This window comes from Sminthopsis crassicaudata, chromosome 4, assembly GCF_048593235.1.
Source record: "Sminthopsis crassicaudata isolate SCR6 chromosome 4, ASM4859323v1, whole genome shotgun sequence".
Taxonomy (NCBI): domain Eukaryota; kingdom Metazoa; phylum Chordata; class Mammalia; order Dasyuromorphia; family Dasyuridae; genus Sminthopsis; species Sminthopsis crassicaudata.
This window is the reverse complement of record NC_133620.1, coordinates 336,842,377-336,863,383: the sequence shown is the minus strand read 5'-3', so window position 1 is coordinate 336,863,383 and position 21,007 is coordinate 336,842,377. Positions and strand designations below refer to the sequence as shown.

Genomic DNA, 21,007 nt, shown 5'->3' with positions numbered 1-21,007 from the left:
ATCACATCACAATTTACCTTGAAAACATTCTAAAGAAGTCATCATAATAATTCCGATAATGTCAAAATTTTCTCCCAGAAAAAAAACATTTAAGCTGAAGTCATAAAATCTTTGCCTTAGGCAGGATTTAAGTTAAAAAAAATTGCATATTGAAATAATTTCATCTATATTTGGATTGAGATATATCAAAAGTGGTCAGGAAATTTAAAAAAAAAATAGGAATTCAGGAGAGTTTAGTCACAAATATACTTCATGGGTATTCTTTGAGTAGATTATACTATAGCTTTATCAGGTGGCATGGAGTGAGATAATTTATAATTTAGAAGTGATTTGAAGTTCTAATCAACTCATTTCTTCCCTTAAAGAATACTTTGACCTTCTGAAAGAGTCCTCTAAATCTATCCAGGGATTACTGAGATTTGAACTTTTCTAGACAATGTTTTTAATGTTCCTTTTATTTTAATGACTTATGGGTCTATAATTATGGAGTTGTTGAAGAAGAACCTCTAGCTGATTTGGCATCAGAAGACAATTTTTCACAACTCTGATATTTAATTAATTGTGTAACCTTAGAGAAGTAATATTATCACTGGCCTGGAATTCCCATATTTATGGTATTAAAGGCATGGACTAGATGATCTCTAGGATCTTTTCCAATATTAAGATCACTTAATTTGAAATTGTGCTGGTGTTAACTAAAATAACTTTGGCAGGGAATTAATTCCTGTTCTTCCTTCTTTTCTCCCCACAAATCAAGTTTGATCTTTACTGGTATTCAGGCATTTTTAATTTAATACATTATAATAAGCAACTCATTTTATTGCTTTGTTGACACAAAAACAGGATTTGACATCCAGAATTTAGTTGTTCAAATAGACTTATGTAACTCTTTAGTTAAATTCATTCAAATTATTGGGATTGAGAAATGTAGAATTAGTGTAGGAGTTCCTTTAAGTGATTGAAATTGTCAGATGATTGAGCAGCTTGGTGGTGTGGAATGAGCAGTGGCTTTGAAGGTTGATGGCTCTGTTTGAATCTTAACTTTGCTTCTCTGTGTGGCCATAGGCAGGTCTTCAAGCTTCACTTAGTTTCTTTAAATTGAGAGAACTGGAGTCGATCTACATTTCCTTTATTTATGATTCTATCAGTTTGTGTACTGTTTCACATGAAGAAATAAGGAAGAATGATGACATATTCCTGTTACCTTCCCTAATAATGGGGAGTGGCTTGATATCTTCCTGTGAATAGGAATTCCATCTGATTTCTTTTCTCTTCAAGAAATCCTCAAAAAAGGGGCAGCTAGGTGGTGCAGTGGATAGAGCACCAGTCCTGAATTCAGAAGGACCGGAGTTCAAATCTAGTCTCAGACACTTAACACTTCCTACCTGTGTGACCCTGGGCAAGTCACTTAACCATAGCCTCAGGGGAAAAAAAAAAAAGAAATCCTCAAAACAGGAATAGTAATCACTGCTATTTCTTTATTCAGGAGTCATTAAAATACTATTTCTACAGTTTTAATTCTTTAAATTTATTGGAGATTGACAGTATATTTACTCTCTTCTTTTTAGTATTGGTATTCTTTAACAAAGGTTAATTGATTTATGTGATTTGGTTTTTTGGTTCAGAAATTACTTTGTATGAGGTGATAGTTAGGATGAATTTTATTGTTATTCAATTTCCAGGTAGATATAATTAGTCTTATGATGTTAGTGTTTAATTCCAAAACCATTGAAGATAGACTTGTGAGATATTAGCTGTACTATTTACTTTACTAAGAATTTTTATGTCCTAATACACTTTATGTGCAGCTAGGTGGTGCAGTGGTTAGAGTATAAGACCTGGAGTCCAGAAGAGCTCTTTCTGTGTTTAAATCTGGTCTCAGACACTAGTTGTGTGATCTTGTGTTTACTTGTGTTTCCTCATCTATAAAATGATCTGGCAAACCATTCCAATATTTTTGCCAAGAAAACTCCTAATGGGGTCATGAAGAGTCAGATAACTGCTGAACAACAGCAACAAATATACTTTATCTGAGTATGTAGCTATTCCCATCACTACCTTTGGTTCCCTAAGCAAAGAAAAAGTAAAAACAGTTGTTCACCAAAAACAGGTGAATTCTCTGGAGGAATCTCTTTTGATCTTCTATAAGAATACACTTTTCAGTTGCTATCTAGGAAGGATTTACTTTCAAGAACTAATCAAAAGCAGTTTTAAGAAGAAATCTCATCCTGAATTACTAACTAGACTAAGAGCAGAGCTACCAAAGAATGTACTCCAGGAGTTTTCATTTGCAGGTCCATCAAGTTATAAAACAGTGAATGTGGTATGTATGGAAAATATTACAAAATTTGAAAGATGAAGGATGTAACATTTATGGCTTCATAGGTGAGAACTATTTAGAGAGGTTAATATATAGGAAAAAAGTCTTTTCAGGCAGTTACTAGAGTTAGGCTGAGATCCTTTTCTTTTCTCTCCTGTAGACTACATATGATCAATTTTGTGGAACCGGTTGGCCTCAATTACTCCATGTTTATCCCTACCTTGCTGAATCAGGGCACCACTGCTCAGCAACAGAAATGGCTGCCTCCATCCAAAGGACTCAAGATAATTGGCACCTACGCCCAGACCGAGATGGGGCACGGTTAGTCTTTATCTAGAGATCAATGAGTGAAACCATCCAGGGATTCTTGCTGATAGTGATTCTTGGCATTAAACTCATTGAAGTCTTATTTAAATCTAGACTTTAAAAGTGTACTCTTTTCTTTAGTACCTTGTTCATCTCTAATAATTTGTCAAGTATCCTTCAGTCTTATTTCTTGAACTAGTTTGTGGAGAAGTTTGTAAGAATAAGTGCTGGTGATACATCTGCCTTATATGAGGTCAGGTTCTGCTGTCATTCCTGTAGTTCTCTCCACCATCCAATGCCTTAACAGCTTTGTTTCGTATTCTTCATACTGATGTTTCAGCAATAAGAGCTGCTTTTTATTATGTCAGGGATGCAGAGATTGAATAGGATGTAGAATGCTAGTAATGAAAATCTTCCCTCTTATTTGTTAGGCCCCAGAGAGAGGAGACAATCCACAAGCATTTATTAAGTTCTTACTATGTGTCAGGTACTGTGCTGAGCCCTGGGAAGATAAAAGACAAAAAGAAGATAGTCCTTAATTTCATGGAATTGGCATTCTGTTGTGAGAGCAATACAATCATATGAGTATAGACCTATGAAATACAAGGGAACCTTGGAGAAGAAAGTAGTAGGACCAAGAAAGGCCTCCTGCAGAAGATAGTGTTGCAGCAGAATCTTGAAGAAAACAAGGGATTATTATAGGAGATAAGGCTCTGATGAGAGATATAGAGAACAGCCAGTTCAAAGACTCAGAGATAGGAAATGGAATCTTATATATGAGTAATAACAAGTAAGCCACTTTGGCTGGATTGTGAAGGAAAATACTATGTAAAAAGACTGGAAAATTAGGAAGGGGCTAGAGTGGGAAGTGTTTTAAATGCCAAATAGGAGTTTGTATCAGACAGGTAGATAATAGAGATCCATGAGAGTTTTTACTAAGAGGTGGGGAGGTGTTATATATTGAACTTTACTTTAAGAAAATGACTTTGCCATCTTTCTGGAAATTGAATTGGAAAGTTGAAAGACCTGAGGCATTTACACTAGGAAGCTCCTTTAGTTGTCCTGGTGAGTAAGGGCTGGTGACTGTGAGAGGTCAGAAAGAGGATTCTTTGACAGATGTTGGGGATAGATAAACAAAATTGGGCAGCTGGCTGGATATGGGTAGTGAGAGGATTCGAGAATGACACCAGGTTTGTGAACTTGAGTGACCAGGACAACTAAGGAAGAATTCAGAAAATGGGAGCTTTGGAGAAGAAGAGAATGAATTCTTTTTTGGACATCCAAAACCGGACTCATTCTCTTTTTCCCAGAACATCCCTACACTTCTGAATTCTCCTATTTCTGTCAAGATCATTACTGTCTTTTATCACCTCGGGTTGCAATTGTAGTATTTTCCTTGGCTCCTCACTCCCTCCCTTTTCCTCACATATCCAATCATCAATAGCAATTTTGTTTTTGTTTTTGTTTTTAGAGGCAATTAGGGCTAAGTGTTTTGCCCAGGGTCACACAGCTAGTAAGTGTTAATATGTTTTTTGAGGCTGGATTTAAACTCAGATCCTTCTGACTCCAGGGCGGGTGCTCTATCCATGTGCATTCTAGCTGCTCTGCCAACAACAGTTTTTAAAAATTAAAAACAAAGGTTGATCTCCAGTTTTTATAGACCAGTGTCATGTCTAGCCAATTGTGGATAGGTCTATGATGATAGTTTCAATTCTAGTAGTTTACTTGAAATCTCCATTAGTTTTTGAGGTCTGTATTTATGTCATTCCATTAAGCTTCTGGTATATGCATCTAATCACCAGATCTTGTCTTATTAGATATGTTAGGTACTAAATTTTAAAGGCCAGTAGTGATGGGTGCTTTAGTTCCTACTATTGCCTTATGTAATCTACATAGATTATTAAGTCCCACCTCCCTAAGAATAGCCTTTTTATAATTTCTAGCTGCAGTGACCTATTCCTGAATTGCCATCATAAAGCCCCTCTTGTTTCCAGAAACAAATCTACATGACTCAGCCATTTGCTTTAGTGCTTCCTGTTCACCATACTGTTTGCTGGTTATGTTCATATGACTGTCATTTATGGAAGGCTTTTATATTTCATTTTTGGATCTTAACCATTTCATAGATTCTTTCTAGAGAGAAACCATTTTAAGTTATATTAGACAAATCCAAAAACCCATGATCAACTTTTACCACCATTACTTGAGGAAATACTATCTACTTGTTCCAAAAGTGTTTCTGAACGTTTTGAACCTATTTGTCATGTGCTCTTAAGAATTTCCATCTCAGTTCTTTTCCCTCCTTTTCAGCAAAGAAGCATTCATCTTTTTGTAGCTATCTTAAAATGATGAATCCTGGGGGCAGCTAGGTGGCACAGTGGATAGAGCACCAGCCCTGAATTCAGGAGGACCTGAGTTCAAATGTGGTTTCAGACACTTAACACTTCCTAGCTGTGTGACCCTGGGAAAGTCACTTAACCCCAGTGGGTGGGGGGGGCAGGAGGGGAAGGGGGGAATGATGAATCCTATGTTCCATTAATATTGTGCAAGTTTTTGTTAATATGTTTTCCAAAAGTTGCAGTCCATTTTGCAATTCTAAAAGCATACATTAAGACAGATAATGGGTAGGTGCTAATTGTATTAAATATTTTCTTCTCATTAAACTTTGATTTCATCATGTCAGTAAATTTCTTAACATGTTTAGCCACAGCCTTTTCCTTGATGTCTATGTTCAGGGGGTCTTGCTTGGAGGAAACCAAGATATCTATAGTTGTGCTTACATCCCCTGAATTCAGTCTTCCAATCTCAGTTTTTTATGTTTCCTTGAAGTCTATTCATAATCTCAATTCCAAGAGACATTTTATATTAGTGGAGAAAGTTTGTGTGAGGTGATGCAATTGCCAAATATAGTTTTTGGAGCTATGTTGTGTTTTCTGTATACATCAAGTGACTTTGATTTGATGTCCTCTTTAATTTGGAATTGTTTTTTACTTTAGGAGATGGAAATGGGTTTAACACTTGACAAAACCATAATGAGTTTCTCTATTTCACTGAAAAGTACTGTTGTTTTCTGTCACTTGTTTTTGACAGTTAGTGGGTTTTACATAGAAAAAATTTTACATTTGGATACTATTCAAAAGTTTAGTCTGAAGTTTTTGAATAATCAACTAAAATCATTATAAAGGTTACAGTGTGTTCAAGCAACTTTTTCAAGAATTGCCAAATTAATAAATTGCTTTGTGCATCACATCCCTGGGACTTCTGGCATACCTTTTTACTCTTCACTTGATATATTGTTTTCTGTATTTATTTTATTTTTGGTGATATAATCTGTTACTTGTTCAGTAATTGACTAACTCTGCATGACCCCTGTAGCATGCTAGGACCTTTTCTTTTCTACTCATTCTATTTATCTATACTCAGGTTTGTTACTTCTATTACACTATTTATTTCTCTCATTCTCTGACATCCCCTTTTCCTTTTGATTTCAGTCTTTCCCAACATTAAGGTTTTTTCCAGCAAATCTGCAATATGTTGGAGTGGCTTTTGAATCTTTTGTTTGTTTTTGGTTTTTAAAAATTTTTCTCTTTTTTCTTTTTCTTTTTTTAAATAATAGCTTTTTATTTTCAAAATATATACAAAAGTAGTTTTCAACATTCACCCTTGCAAAATCTTGTGTTCTAAATTTTTTCTCCTTTCCTTATCCCCATCCCCTGTCCTAGACACCAAGTAATCCAATATGTTAAACATGTGCACTTCTATACATATTTCCATAATTATCATGCTTCATAGGAAAAATGAGATCAAAAAGAAAAAAATGAGAAAGTAAACAAAAAACAAGCAGACAGCCAAAAAGGTGAAAATACAATGTTATGATCCGTATTTTTAATCTTTTTTTAAAAATAAAATTATATTCACCATAGTTTGTGCTAACAGTATTCTAATTCTTTAAAAATAACTGATCCATACATACCATCCATGGTAGCATAAGATTTTTTTTTTTTTTTTTGAGGCTGGGGTTAAGTGACTTGCCCAGGGTCACACAGCTAGGAAGTGTTAAGTGTCTGAGACCAGGTTTGAACTCAGGTCCTTCTGAATTCAAGGCTGGTGCTCTATCCACTGCGCCACCTAGCTGCCCCCGGTAGCATAAGATGTTAACAGTTATGTTTGAATCATCTCACAGAATTTGGAGCTAAAAGAGAAGGGAATTCAAGAGATCATTTAATCTAACCTCTTATTATATATGAGAAGTGAAAATGAGAGTAGTCAAATGGCTAAAAACTCAGGAACACAGAGGTGGTTGTTAGCCAGTCAGTAGGCAACTCATGTCATCTGGCTCCAACTCAAGTGTTCTTATCCATACTATGTTGCCTGTCTTTTGAATCATTCTAGCTAAAAACATTTAGTACTTTATAAAAACTAGTTGTAAGCTGTTTTTTTGAGTTTTGTGAAAATAATATTGCAAGTGTTTCCCCTCTGGCTTTTGTATGTATTTCTACAAAATGATTGCATAAAGCCTCATCAACTTTAACCTGTTTTCTATTTTTTCCTTTTTTTTTTTTTTTTTTTTTTTTAAAGCCATCTCTTTTTTTTTTTTTTTTTTAATGGTCTTAAGTAAACTTAAAGAAAAAAGCTTAATAAATATTAAGCTCTATTAGTTCTCTTCAAAATTGTTTCCAGTCTGTTAGCAGTTCATTTTCTGCTTTTAAAAAAAAAAAACAACTTTTATTTCACGTAAATTATTTCATATCTTTGTCTAGCCAATTTATTTGTCTCTATTAATAGTTTTAATAGACTTCACCATGTTAATTATTATGGTTTACTTGGCCATAGCCTAGTGTTGATGTTTGGTTTTTTCCAGTTTTTTACTCTTCTGAGTAGCATTGTGAAGATTATCATTATACAAACTTATTTTCTGGGGTTATGGTTATATCATTTTTGTTATATATTTCCAGTTTACTATTAAGAAAGACTAAGTCAGATTTTATAGTGCCAATGAATTACTGATAGTTTCATCATGATTGGACTTTAGAATTTTTATTTGTTAATTTATTATTTGAAATGCTACCTGAAAGCTGTCTTAATATAATTTTCATTAGCTAGCTAGGCCGTGCATTTCTCCACATGATGATTTCTTGTCTCTGTAACTTACTTGCTGTAGCTACCTATTAAATGGAATCCAAATATTGAACTAATATATTTGCTCCAGTCCTTTATTTATTTTGAATGGTAATTTTTTTATAATTTATATTTACCACTTTTATATTCTATTGCACTTCTTGTTATTTTTATTATGTTTTGTTGTGTAAGCTTTAAAGCATTTTATAGCATATCTATTATGTCTCTGATATCCTCTGGTTATAAAATAGATATAAATATGTAGCCTTCCATGACTAGGAAAAATAGATAATTTTTAGTAGCTTTTTATTTTTACTTTATTTTTTTGGTGCCTGCCTTCTTTATTTTTATTTTATTTATTTTGATAATAAGAGCTCCCCCCAAAAAATACATGAAAAGATAATTTTCAACATTCACCCTTGCAAATCCTTGTGTTCCAAATTTTTCTTCCTTCTTCCTTAGATAGAAAGTAATTTGATATAGGTTAAACGTGCAATTCTTCTAAACATATTTTCATATTATGCTTCACAAGAAAAATCAGCCAACCTCTTTTCAACAATGAGGTGATTTAGGACAATTCCAATAGACTTGTGATGGAGAGAGCTATCCTGAATATGGATAACAACATAGTATTTTCACCTTTGTGTTGTTTGCTTCTTTATTTTTTTTCCCATTTGATCTGATTTTTCTTGTGCAAAATGATAAATGTGGAAATAAGTTTAGAACAATTGCACATATTTAACCGATCTTGGATTACTTGTTTTCTAGAGGAGGGGGAAGAGAGGGAGAAAAATTTGGAGTAAAAGGTTTTGCAAAGGTGAATGTTATATTTAACATGTATTGGTCTACCTGCTATCTGGTGGGGGGGAAGGAGGGGAAAAATTGGAACAAAAGGTTTTGTAAATGTCAATGCTGAAAAATTACTCATGCATATGTCTTGTAAATAAAAAGCTATAATTAAAAAATGAATCTTAAAAACTATCTTTCCATGTCTTTTGGAAAATAAAAAACTATTATTATTTCTTAAAAGAGATGATGATTTTGGAGGGGAAAAAAAGAAAAGGAAGATATTTCCTGAAACATTTTATCAAAAGTATGGAGAGGAACCCCAGAGCAGTGGTGTCTAAAGAACAATTGTGCCTTTGATAAGACAAGTTGTTCTTTAAATAAGTTGTATTTGTTAGATATTAGTGAATATTTTCTGGGAAAAAAAATCTATTTTTATGGTAATAAATATTTCTTTCTTCTGGAGAGGGGGGAGAAAAGAGCCGTGCCTATCACATAATCTTGCTGTTGCAGTGTATAGTTTTTCCTAGTTCTACTCCACTAAGAATCAGTTCATGTAAGTCTCTTCAGGCCTTTCTGAAATCATTCTGCTGATTGTTTCTTACAGAACAATAATATTCTTTTACATTCATATACCATAACTTATTCAGTCATTCTCCAACTGATGGGCATCTACTCAGTTTCCAATTCCTTGCCACTATAAAAAAGGCTATTATAAACATCTTTGCACATGTGGGTCCTTTTTCTTTTTTTATGATCTCTTTGGAATACAGATCCAGTAGACACACTGATGGATCAAAGGGCACACACAGTTTGATAGCTCTTTGGGCACAGTTCTAAATTGTTCTCCAGAATGGTTAGATCAGTTCACAACTCCACCAACAATGTATTAGTGTTCCAGTTTTCCCATATTCCCTCCAATATTTATCATTGGGTTTTTCCTGTAGTCTCACCCAATCTGAGAGGTATAAAGTGGTACCTCAGAGTTGTTTTAATATGCATTTCTCTAATCAATAGTCATTTATAGCATTTTTTCATATTACTAGAAATAGTTTTAATTTCTTCATCTGAAAACTCTTTCTTTTTTTTTTTTTTTTTTTTTAATTTTTTATTAATTTTATAATTATAGGGGCAGCTAGGTGGTGCAGTGGATAGAGCACCAGCCTTGAATTCAGGAGGACCCGAGTTCAAATTTGGTCTCAGACACTTAATACTTCCTAGCTGTGTGACCCTGGGCAAGTCACTTAACCCCAGCCTCAGGAAAAAAAAAAAAATTTATAATTATAACATTTTTTGATAGTACATATGCATAGGTAATTTTTTACAACATTATCCCTTGTACTCCCTTCTGTTCCGAATTTTCCCCTCCTTCCCTCCACCCCCTCCCCTACATGGCAGGCTTTCCCATACATATTAAATATGTTATAGTATATCCTAGATACAATATATATGTGCAGAACCAAATTTTTTTTGTTGTCATTGTTGCAAAAGGAAGAATTGGATTTGGAAGGTAAAAATTACCTAGGGAGAAAAACAAAAAATGCTAACAGTTTACACTCATTTCCCAGTATTTCTTCTCTGGGTATAGCTGATTCTGTCCATCATTGATCAGTTGGAATTGGATAGCTCTTCTCTATGTTGAAGATATCCACTTCCATCAGAATACATCCTCATACAGTATCATTGTTGAAGTGTATAATGATCTCCTGCTTCTGCTCATTTCACTCAGCATCAGTTGATGTAAGTCTCTCCAAGCCTCTCTGTATTCATCCTGCTAGTCATTTCTTACAGAACAATAATATTCCATAACATTCATATACCATAATTTACCCAACCATTCTCCAATTTATGGGCATCCATTCATTTTCCAATTTCTAGCCACTACAAAAAGGGCTGCCACAAACATTTTGGCACATACAGGTCCCTTTCTCTTCTTTAGTATTTCTTTGGGATATAAGCCCAGTAGTAGCACTGCTGGATCAAAGAGGTATGCACAGTTTTTATAACTTTTTGAGCATAGTTCCAGATTGCTTTCCAGAATGGTTGGATTCTTTCACAACTCCACCAACAATGCATCAGTGTCCCAGGAAAACTGCCTTTCTATATCCTTTAAAATACTATTTCCTTTTCTCTTTCTTGTTACTCCAGATATTCATGTGTTGAGTTCTTACAATAGATTGACATACTAATCTAGTAGAGTAGATGTGATGAGGAAAAGATTTCAAAATCATTGGATGAAAAATCCCTGGATGAGAAAGGCAGTCAAGAAGATCAGAGTCACTTTCTGTTCATATTGCTGCTTCATTATTCCTGCAAAATCTCTGTATTGTAAACATTCATAGGAAAGTCCTCCTTGAAAACAATGCATCTCTGTATCTGAGACCATACCTGCACCCTTTGTTTATTGTGTACTTAGGGGAAAAAAAAACTCCAAGACAATTGCTAGTCAAGAGACTTTTACCTTACAAAGTAAGGAACAGATGCATATAGACAAATGTATTTGAACACAGCTCAATTAGTAAAATACCAAGATATTTTTATTTACACCTCCATACACTCTAAGAAAGTATTCTGATTGAAAGTTCTGATTGGCTACACTAAGGCAATACATAGAAACTTTTTTTTTCTTTTAAAAAAAATGTATTAGTTTTTGACATTTACTTTTATAAAATTTTGATTTCTATTTTTTCTCCCTCCTTCCCCTCATCCCTTCCCAAAACAGCAATCAATCTGATATAGATTATACATGAACAATCATATTAAACATATTTTTACATTAATAGTCTTGTGAAAGAAGAATCAGAACAAAAGGGGGGAACCACAAAACAACAACAATGACAAAATGAATATAGTATGTTTCAATCTTCATTCAGATTCAATAGTACTTTCTCTGGATGTGAATAGCATTTTCTATCATGAGTCTTTTAGAATTGTCCTAGATCATTGTATTGCTGAAAAGAGCTAAGTCTTTCAGAGTTGATCATCTGCACAATGTTGTTGTTAGTGTGTACAGTCTTCTCCTGGTTCTGCTCACTTCACTCAGCATGAATTTATGTAAGTTTTTTCCTGATTTTTAATGAAAAATGTCTGCTCATCATTTCTGTTAGAACAATATTCCGTTACATACACATGCCACAATTTGTTCACCCATTTCCCAATTAATGGGCATCAGAGAAACTTTTAAAAAGATATCAATGATATGTGTTAGAGATTGTTAAATGCAATTAATAGAGACATCTGAACAGATAGAATATAGGTGATTATTTATATCTCACTCAACTCTCATCTGTGGTTCCAAAAAGCTATATCATGTATCAGCTATACCTCAATTACCCTTCTTAGCAGATGGGATAAAAGAAGTGTGTGGTAACTGATAGGCCTCCAACCTCTCAGTGAATTGGGGGATATCTATCCCTAGCATGTGAACACTTCTCCCGGCAGCAGAATGGGTGGATGAGAACAGTTTGTCCCAACAGCCATGAAGCACTTAGAGCTTGGTCAGACATCAAAGACACCAAGGCCATCCACTCCATCCCGGGCCATTGCCAGTTCTCTTGATTATTGTCTTACACTGGATTTTGATGACTGTGGAAGAAAGAGTGAGGCTGAAAAACTCTGCCTCACTTCCGTTTTTTTTTTTTTTTTTTTTTTATTATATATATATATTTTATAATATTATCCCTTGTATTCATTTTTCCAAATTACCCCCCCTCTCTCTATTCCCTCCCCCCGACGACAGGCAAGACCATACATTTTACATGTGTTACAATATAGTCTAGGTACAATACATGTGTGTGAATATCATTTTCTTGTTGCACAATAAACATTAGAATCCGAAGGTACATGCAACCTGGGCAGACAGATATTAGTGCTAACAATTTACATTCCCCTCCCAGTGTTTCTTCTCTGGGTGTAGCTACCTCTGTCCATCATTGATCAACTGGAAGTGAGTTGGATCTTCTTTATGTTGAAGATTTCCACTTCCATCAGAATACATCCTCATACAGTATTGTTGTTGAAGTGTACAGTGATCTTCTGGTTCTGCTCATTTCACTCAGCATCAGTTGATTTAAGTCTCTCCAGGCCTCTCTGTATTCCTCCTGCTGGTCATTTCTTACAGAGCAATAATATTCCATAACCTTCATATACCACAATTTACCCAACCATTCTCCAACTGATGGACATCCATTCATCTTCCAGTTTCTAGCTACAACAAAAAGAGCTGCCACAAACATTTTGGCACATATATGTTTCTTTCCGCTCTTTAGTATTTCTTTGGGATATAATCCCAGTAGTAGCGCTGCTGGGTCAAAGGGTATGCACAGTTTGATAACTTTTTGGGCATAATTCCAGATTGCTCTCCAGAATGGCTGGATTCTTTCACAACTCCACCAGCAATGTATTAGTGTCCCAATTTCCCCACATCCCCTCCAACATTTGTCATTATTTGTTCCTGTCATCTTAGCCAATCTGACAGGTGTGTAGTGGTATCTCAGAGTGGTCTTAATTTGCATTTCTCTGATCAGTAGTTATTTGGAACACTCTTTCATGTGAGTGGATATAGTTTCAATTTCTTCCTCTGAGAATTGTCTGTTCATATCCTTTGACCATTTATCAATTGGAGAATGGTTCGGTTTCTTATAAATTATGGTCAGTTCTCTATATATTTTGGAAATGAGACCTTTGTCAGAACCTTTGTTTTTAAAAATATTTTCCCAGTTTGTTACTTCCCTTCTAATCTTGTTTGCATTAGTATTATTTGTACAGAAACTTTTTAGTTTGATGTAATCAAAATCTTCTATTTTGTGATCAATAATGATCTCTAGTTCTCCTCTGGTCATAAATTCCTTCCTCCTCCACAAGTCTGAGAGGTAGATTATCCTCTGTTCCTCTAATCTATTTATTATCTCCCTCTTTATGCCTAAATCATGGACCCATTTTGATCTTATCTTGGTATATGGTGTTAAGTGTGGATCCATATCTAATTTCTGCCATACTAATTTCCAGTTTTCCCAACAGTTTTTTCCGAATAATGAATTTTTATCCCTAATGTTGGAATCTTTGGGTTTGTCAAAGATTAGATTGCTATAGATGTACCCTTTTTTGTCCTTTGTATCTAATCTGTTCCACTGATCTACCGGTCTATTTCTTAGCCAATACCAAATGGTTTTGGTGACTGCTGCTATATAATATAGCTTTAGATCAGGTACACTTAGACCACCTTCCTCTGAGTTTTTTTTCATTAGTTCCCTTGCAATTCTTGACCTTTTATTCTTCCATATGAATTTTGTTGTTATTTTTTCTAGGTCATTAAAATAGTTTCTTGGGAGTCTGATTGGTATAGCACTAAATAAATAAATTAGTTTGGGGAGTATTGTCATCTTTATTATATTTGCTCGGCCTATCCAAGAGCACTGAATGTCTTTCCAATTATTTAAATCTGATTTTATTTTTGTGGCAAGTGTTTTGTAATTTTTCTCATATAATTCCTGACTTTTCTTTGGTAGATGGATTCCCAAATATTTTATACTCTCAACATTTGTTTGGAATGGAATTTCTCTTTGTATCTCTTGCTGTTGCATTTTGTTAGTGATATATAAAAATGCCGAGGATTTATGTGGATTTATTTTGTATCCTGCCACTTTGCTGAAATTTTGAATTATTTCTAGTAGCTTTTTAGCAGAGTCTTTGGGGTTCTCTAAGTATACCATCATGTCATCTGCAAAAAGTGATAGTTTAATTTCCTCATTTCCTACTCTAATTCCTTGAATCTCTTTCTCGGCTCTTATTGCCGAGGCTAGCGTTTCTAGTACTATATTGAATAGTAATGGTGATAGTGGGCAACCTTGTTTCACTCCTGATCTTACTGGGAAAGGTTGCAGTTTATTTCTATTGCATATTATGCTTACTGACGGTCTTAAATATATACTCCTGATTATTCTAAGGAATAATCCATTTATTCCTATACTCTCAAGAGTTTTTAGTAGGAATGGATGTTGGATTTTGTCAAATGCTTTTTCTGCATCTATTGAGATGATCATATGGTTCTTATTAATTTGATTATTAATATGGTCAATTATATTAATAGTTTTCCTAATATTAAACCAGCCCTGCATTCCTGGAATAAATCCTACTTGATCATAGTGTATTATCTTGGAGATGATTTTCTGAAGTCTTTTTGCTAATATCTTATTTAAGATTTTAGCATCAATATTCATTAAGGAGATTGGCCTATAATTTTCTTTCTCAGTTTTCGATCTACCAGGTTTAGGTATCAGTACCATGTCTGTGTCATAAAAGGAATTTGGTAGGACTCCTTCATCCCCTATTTTTTCAAATAATTTATATAACATTGGGGCTAATTGTTCTTTAAATGTTTGGTAGAATTCACATGTGAATCCATCTGGCCCTGGGGATTTTTTCCTGAGGAGTTGATTAATAGCTTGTTCTATTTCTTTTTCTGAAATGGGACTATTTAAGCAATTTATCTCCTCCTCTGTTAATCTAGGGAGCCTATATTTTTGGAGGAAGTCATCCATTTCACTTAAGTTATCAAATTTATTGGCATAAAGTTGGGCAAAGTAACTCCTTATTATTTCTCTAATTTCCTCTTCATTGGTGGAAAGATCCCCCTTTTCATTTGTAAGACTATCAATTTGATTTTCCTCTTTCTTTTTTTTGATCAAAGGTTTATCTATTTTATTGGCTTTTTCATAAAACCAACTCTTGGTTTTATTTATTAATTCAATAGTTTTTTTACTTTCAATTTTATTGATTTCTCCTTTTAATTTTTGTATTTCGAGTTTAATTTTTGGTTGGGGGTTTATAATTTGGTCTTTTTCTAGCCTTTTAAGTTGTAAGCCCAATTCGTTAATCTTCTCTTTCTCAATTTTCTTCAAATAAGCCTCTAAAGATATAAAATTTCCCCTTATTACTGCTTTAGCTGCATCCCAAAGATTTTGATATGATGTCTCATCATTATCATTATCTTGGGTGAAATTGTTAATTGTTTCTATAATTTGCTCTTTCACCCAGTCATTCTTTAAGATGAGATTATTCAGTTTCCAATTACTTTTTGGTCTATTTACCCCTAACTTTTTACTGAATGTAGCTTTTATTGCATTGTGATCTGAGAAGAAGGCATTTATTATTTCTGCCTTCCTACATTTAATTTTGAGATCTTTATGTCCTAATATATGGTCAATTTTTGTATAGGATCCATGAACTGCTGAGAAGAAAGTATATTCCTTCCTATTGCCATTCAGTTTTCTCCAAAGGTCTATCATACCTAGTTTTTCTAATGTTCTATTTACTTTTTTAATTTCTTTCTTGTTTGTTTTGTGGTTTGATTTGTCTAAATCTGAGAGTTTTTTTTTTTTTTTTTTTTTTTTTTAATGAAGGACAGCTTAACTTATATTGCACTTAACTTGCCAAACTCATGAACAATATGTTACTTAGCTTCAGAGTTTGTTAAGCTTCACTTCAGTTGTATATAAAAAGGCCTTTGATTTGTTAGAGCAAAATATAACCTTGAAGATTTTGTTCTATGAAATACCTCAGCTTGGAAAGTTGGTCATTTAAAGAAATTTTCAACTTGCTCCAGTCTGTCTGCTTCTCCTGTATTTGTTTTATTCAGTGCCATTTCTACTTCCTCTTTATGAATACTCAGGTCTGTAGTGTTAAGAGTCCTAATGTTGATCACTCCTGATTAGTGGCTCTGTGGATAAAAAACTAGGTCTAGAAATAGGAAGAGCTGAGTTCAGTTTAAAATTTAGCCTCAGAACAGAGCTTTATGATCTTGTTAAGCTACTTAACTGCTATTTACCTGTTTCCTCAATTGTAAAATAGGGATGATAATAATTATATCATGTGGGTTTTTCTGAGGATCAAATGAGATAATCAACCATAGTTGATTCTGAGCTGAAAGCTAGGCACAACAACTTCACTGTTCCATTAGTTGATAATTTTCTGATTTGTGAATTTTAAGTATCCAAATGGCCATTAACAGAAAAAAGATTCCTCACCCCTGATCTAGAGTCCTGAGTGGTAGCTCAGTTAAGAATCCTTAATTTGTTATTTGGATTAAATTTCTCAGTATTTATTTCTAGGATCTGGTTTCAAAAAGAAAGGTTCTTGGGTTTTTTAGTACCTGCCAATAGGGAGAGACTACTTTGTTACTCATAACCATATGGCCTAGTTTATAGTCAATCTCCTCATCATAACTGACATGTCTAATCAAGTTGACAGTCCATTTTTTAGTTTCTTCAGGAGTCATGGTCAACTTATCTGTCAGTATACCAATGCTAATACATTGATAGATGTGACAGAAAATCTCAGATAACCAGAGCCAAGTATTTTCCACTAAATCTAAGGCAAAGCAACTAGACAAAGAACTAGGTTTCACAAGAATCAGTTCGTATTCTCTTAACTTTTTCTGGGTAGTAGCAAAATCAAAATTGCTATACTAAAAAAAAAAAAAAAAAAAAAAAAAAGTCAAAATTTAAAAAGTAAAAAATCTCATTGGAAAAACAACTGACCTGGAAAATTGATTTAGGAGAAATAATATAAGAATTATTGGACTATCTGAAAGCCATAATTTAAAAAAGAAAAGAAAAGCCTGGACATCATCTTTCAAGAAATTATCAAAGATAAATGGTCAGGGCAGCTAGGGGGCACAGTAGATAGAGCACCAGCCCTGAAGTCAGGAGGACTGAGTTCAAATGTAGTCTCAGACACTTAACACTTCCTGGCTGTGTGACCCTGGGCAAGTTACTTAACCCCAATTGCCTCAGCCCAAAAAAAAAAAAAAAAAAAAAAAAAAATATATATATATATATATATATATATATAGTTAGTTAGTTAGTTAGTTAGTTAGTTTGTTAGTTAGTTAGAGGATATGAACAGACGATTTTCAGATGAAGAAATTAAAATCAATTTCTAATCTAAAATCATGAAAAGGTACAATCAGAGAAATGCAAATTAAAATAACTGAAGTACCATTACACACCTCAGATCAGCTCAGATGACGGGAAGAGATAATGACTAATGTTGGAGGAGATGTGGGAAAACTGGGAAACTGAGACATTATTGGTGGAATTCTGAACAGATTTAGCCATTCTGGAGAATGATTTGGAACTTATGCTCAAGAAGTTAGCAAACTGTGCATCCCCTTTGACCCAGCAGTATTTCTGCTGGGATTTTATCCCAAAGAGATCTTAAAAGGAAGGAAAGGGACTCACATGTGCCACAATGTTTGCAGTAACCCTTTTTGTAGTGGCAAGAAACTGGAAATTGAATAGATGCCCATCATTTGGAGAATGGCTGAACAAGTTATGGTATATGAATGTTATAGAATATTATTGTTCTGTAAGAAATGATCAGCAGGATAATTTCAGAGAGGCCTGGAGAGACTTACATGAACTGATGCTAAGTGAAATGAGCAGAACCAGGAGATCTTTGTACACAGCAACATCAATATTATACTATAATCAATTCTGATGAACGTGACTCTTTCCAACAATGAGATAATTGATGCCAGTTTCAGTGATCTTGAGATGAAGAGAGCCATCTACATCCAGAGAAAGGACTGTGGTAACTGAATGTGGATCACTACATAACTTTTTCACTCTCTTTGTTGTTGTTCACTTACATTGTTTTCTTACTCATTTTCTTTACTTTTCAATCTGATTTTTCTTGTGCAGCAAGAGAATTGTATAAATATGTTTACACATATTGAATTTAACATATGTTTTAATATGAATAACATATATTGGATAGCTTACCATTAAGGGGAGGGAGTGGGGGAGAAGGAAGGGAAAATCTGAAACAAAAGGCTATGCAAGGGTCAATGCTGAAAAATTATCCATGCATATGTTTTAAAATAAAAAACTTTAAAAAGAAAAAAAAAGATTATCAAAGAAAACTCCCTTGTTATATTAGAACCAGATGGAAAAATAAAAATTGAAAGAATCCACAGATTACTGCTTGAAAGAAATTCCAAAATAAAAAATCCCAGGAACATCATAACCAAATTCTAGAGTTCACAGATCAGGGACAAAGTATTGTAAACAACCAAAAAGAAACAATTCAAATACTGTAGAGCTACAGTCAGGATTACAGAATATTTGGCCACTTCCACATTAAAGAACTGAAGTACTTGGAATAGGATATGTTGGAAAGCAAAGAAGTTAGAATTACAACCAAGAATCACCTGCTTAGCAAAATTGAGCATAATCTTTCAGGGGAAAAAGGATATTTTACAAAATAGAATACTTTCAAGATTTTTAATTAAAAGATTAGGGCTAAATAAACATTTGATCTTTAAATTCAATACTCAAAGGAAACTAAAAAAGAAACAAGAAAAAGAAAACATGAAGAATTTAATAAGGTTAAACTGTTTATATTTCTGTATGTCAAGATAATATGTATTCTTAACCATTTTAATACTATAAGAGCAACTAGAAGGAGTATATGTAGACATAGAGTATAGATATGAGGTGACTTTGATGGGATGATATCCCAGAAAATAATAAAGGGTTGTAAAGGAAATTTGCACTGGAAAAGAAGGAAGGGGTGTGATTGAATAGGGTAAATTATTCCACATAAATGAGGCATGAAAAAGCTATTATAATGGAAGGAAAAGGTGGGGGTCTGTGTGTGTGACAAAGCTTAAACCTTACTCTCATCAAAATTTATAAGAAACACATTTGAAGCAGAGAAATACAGGTTAAAAGTAAAGAGTTGTTACAAAATCTCTTAAGTTTTAGCTTAAGAAAGATAGCAGTAGGTAGCTATCATTTCATACGATGCACTAAAAAAATTAGAATCTAATTAAAAGATCAAAAAAGGAAACTGTATTGTAGAAATGTACCATAGAAAATGAAGTCATATCAATATTAAACGTACATGTATCCAGTGTCATAACTTAAAATTTTTGAAGAAGTTTAATGAGTTTCAGAAGGAAATAGATAATAAAACTATAGTAGAGAAGGACCTTCAACTTTCCCCTCAGAACTAGATAAATTTTTAAAAAGGAAAGAAATTGAGGAGGTGAATAAAATTCTGGGTAAGTTTGTTATGATAGATCTCTAGAGAAAATTGAATGGAATAGAAAGGAATAATACCTTTTTCCCAGGATTTTCATGGCACAAAAATTGGCCATGGACAATAAAAACCCCACAACCATATGAAGAAAAGCAGAAATAGTAAAAGTATGCTTTTTGATTTATAATGCAATAAAAATTACATTCAATAATATACAGTGAAAAGAGTTTTAAAATAATTGGAAATTAAATAATCTAATCCAAAAAAAGAAAAAGTAGGTCAAAGAACAAATCATAAAAACAGTAATTTCATTAAAGAAAATAACAATGAGAATTTATGAATGGTACTTAGGAGAAAGTTTATATTCAATTGCTTACATCAGTAACATAGAGAAAAAACAGAATTGGCTTGCAACTTAAAAAAAAGTGAAAAAAGCAAATTAAAAATCCCCAATTAAACACCAAATTGGAAATCTTGAAAGTCAAAGAAGAGATGAATAAAATAGAAAGTTTAGAAGCCCATTAAACTAATAAAACTAGAAACTGGTTTTATGAGAAAACCAATAAAATAGATGTTATTGGTTAATTTGATTTAAAAAGAAAACATTCACCACCAATGAAAAATAAGTTAAGAAACTGTTACAAACTATTTTGCCCAACAATATGCCAATAAATTTGACAATCTAAATGAAATTCATGAATATTTACAAAAAAGAAATCCAGATTAACAGAAGAAGAAATAAAATACTTACATAACCCAATCTTACAAAAAAGAAATTGAACAAGTCTTCTATGAAATTCTTAAGAAAAATTTTCCAGGACCAAATGGACTTTACCAAATGTTTAAAGAACAATTAATCAACAGAATCCTACCAAATTCCTTTTATGACACAAATATAGTGCTGATAACCCAATTAGGAAAAGCCAAAACTGAAGAAGAAAGTTATAGACCAATTTCTCTAATGAATATTCAAACAAAAATTTAAATAAAATACTAGCAAAAAAATTTTATAGTAGTATATCATAAGGATGATACACTATGACCAGGCGAGATTTACATCAGGAATGCAGGGCTGATTCAGTATTTGGAAAACAAGATCAGCATAATTGAATACACCAAACAACAAACCAACAGAAATCATATGGGTATCTTAAATGATGCAGAAAAAGCCTTTGATAAAATTCATTCATATTAAAAACACTAGGGACATTGTTGATGGAATTGTGAATACATCCAGCCATTCTGGAGAGCAATTTGGAACTATGTTCAAAAAGTTATCAAACTGTGCATACCCTTTGACCCAGCAGTGTTACTATTGGGCTTATATCCCAAAGAGATCTTAAAGAAGGGAAAGGGACCTGTATGTGCAAGAATGTTTGTGGCAGCCCTCTTTGTGGCCAGAAACTGGAAAATGAATGGATACCCATCAATTGG

The 21,007-nt window shown here is 33.4% G+C and overlaps 1 protein-coding gene across 2 annotated transcripts in view; it reads left to right on the top strand.

The window, feature by feature from the left end:
• Positions 1-21,007, top strand: part of ACOX1 (acyl-CoA oxidase 1) — a 63,950-nt gene that overhangs the window by 2,786 nt on the left and 40,157 nt on the right. The window contains exon 3 of one of the 2 annotated variants that reach the window (XM_074260781.1): positions 2,481-2,641. The exons of the other annotated variant lie outside the window; for it this stretch is intronic. Coding sequence (XP_074116882.1) covers positions 2,481-2,641 — 161 coding nt within the window. The remainder of the gene's footprint in view (positions 1-2,480; positions 2,642-21,007) is intronic. 2 annotated transcript variants of the gene reach the window in all.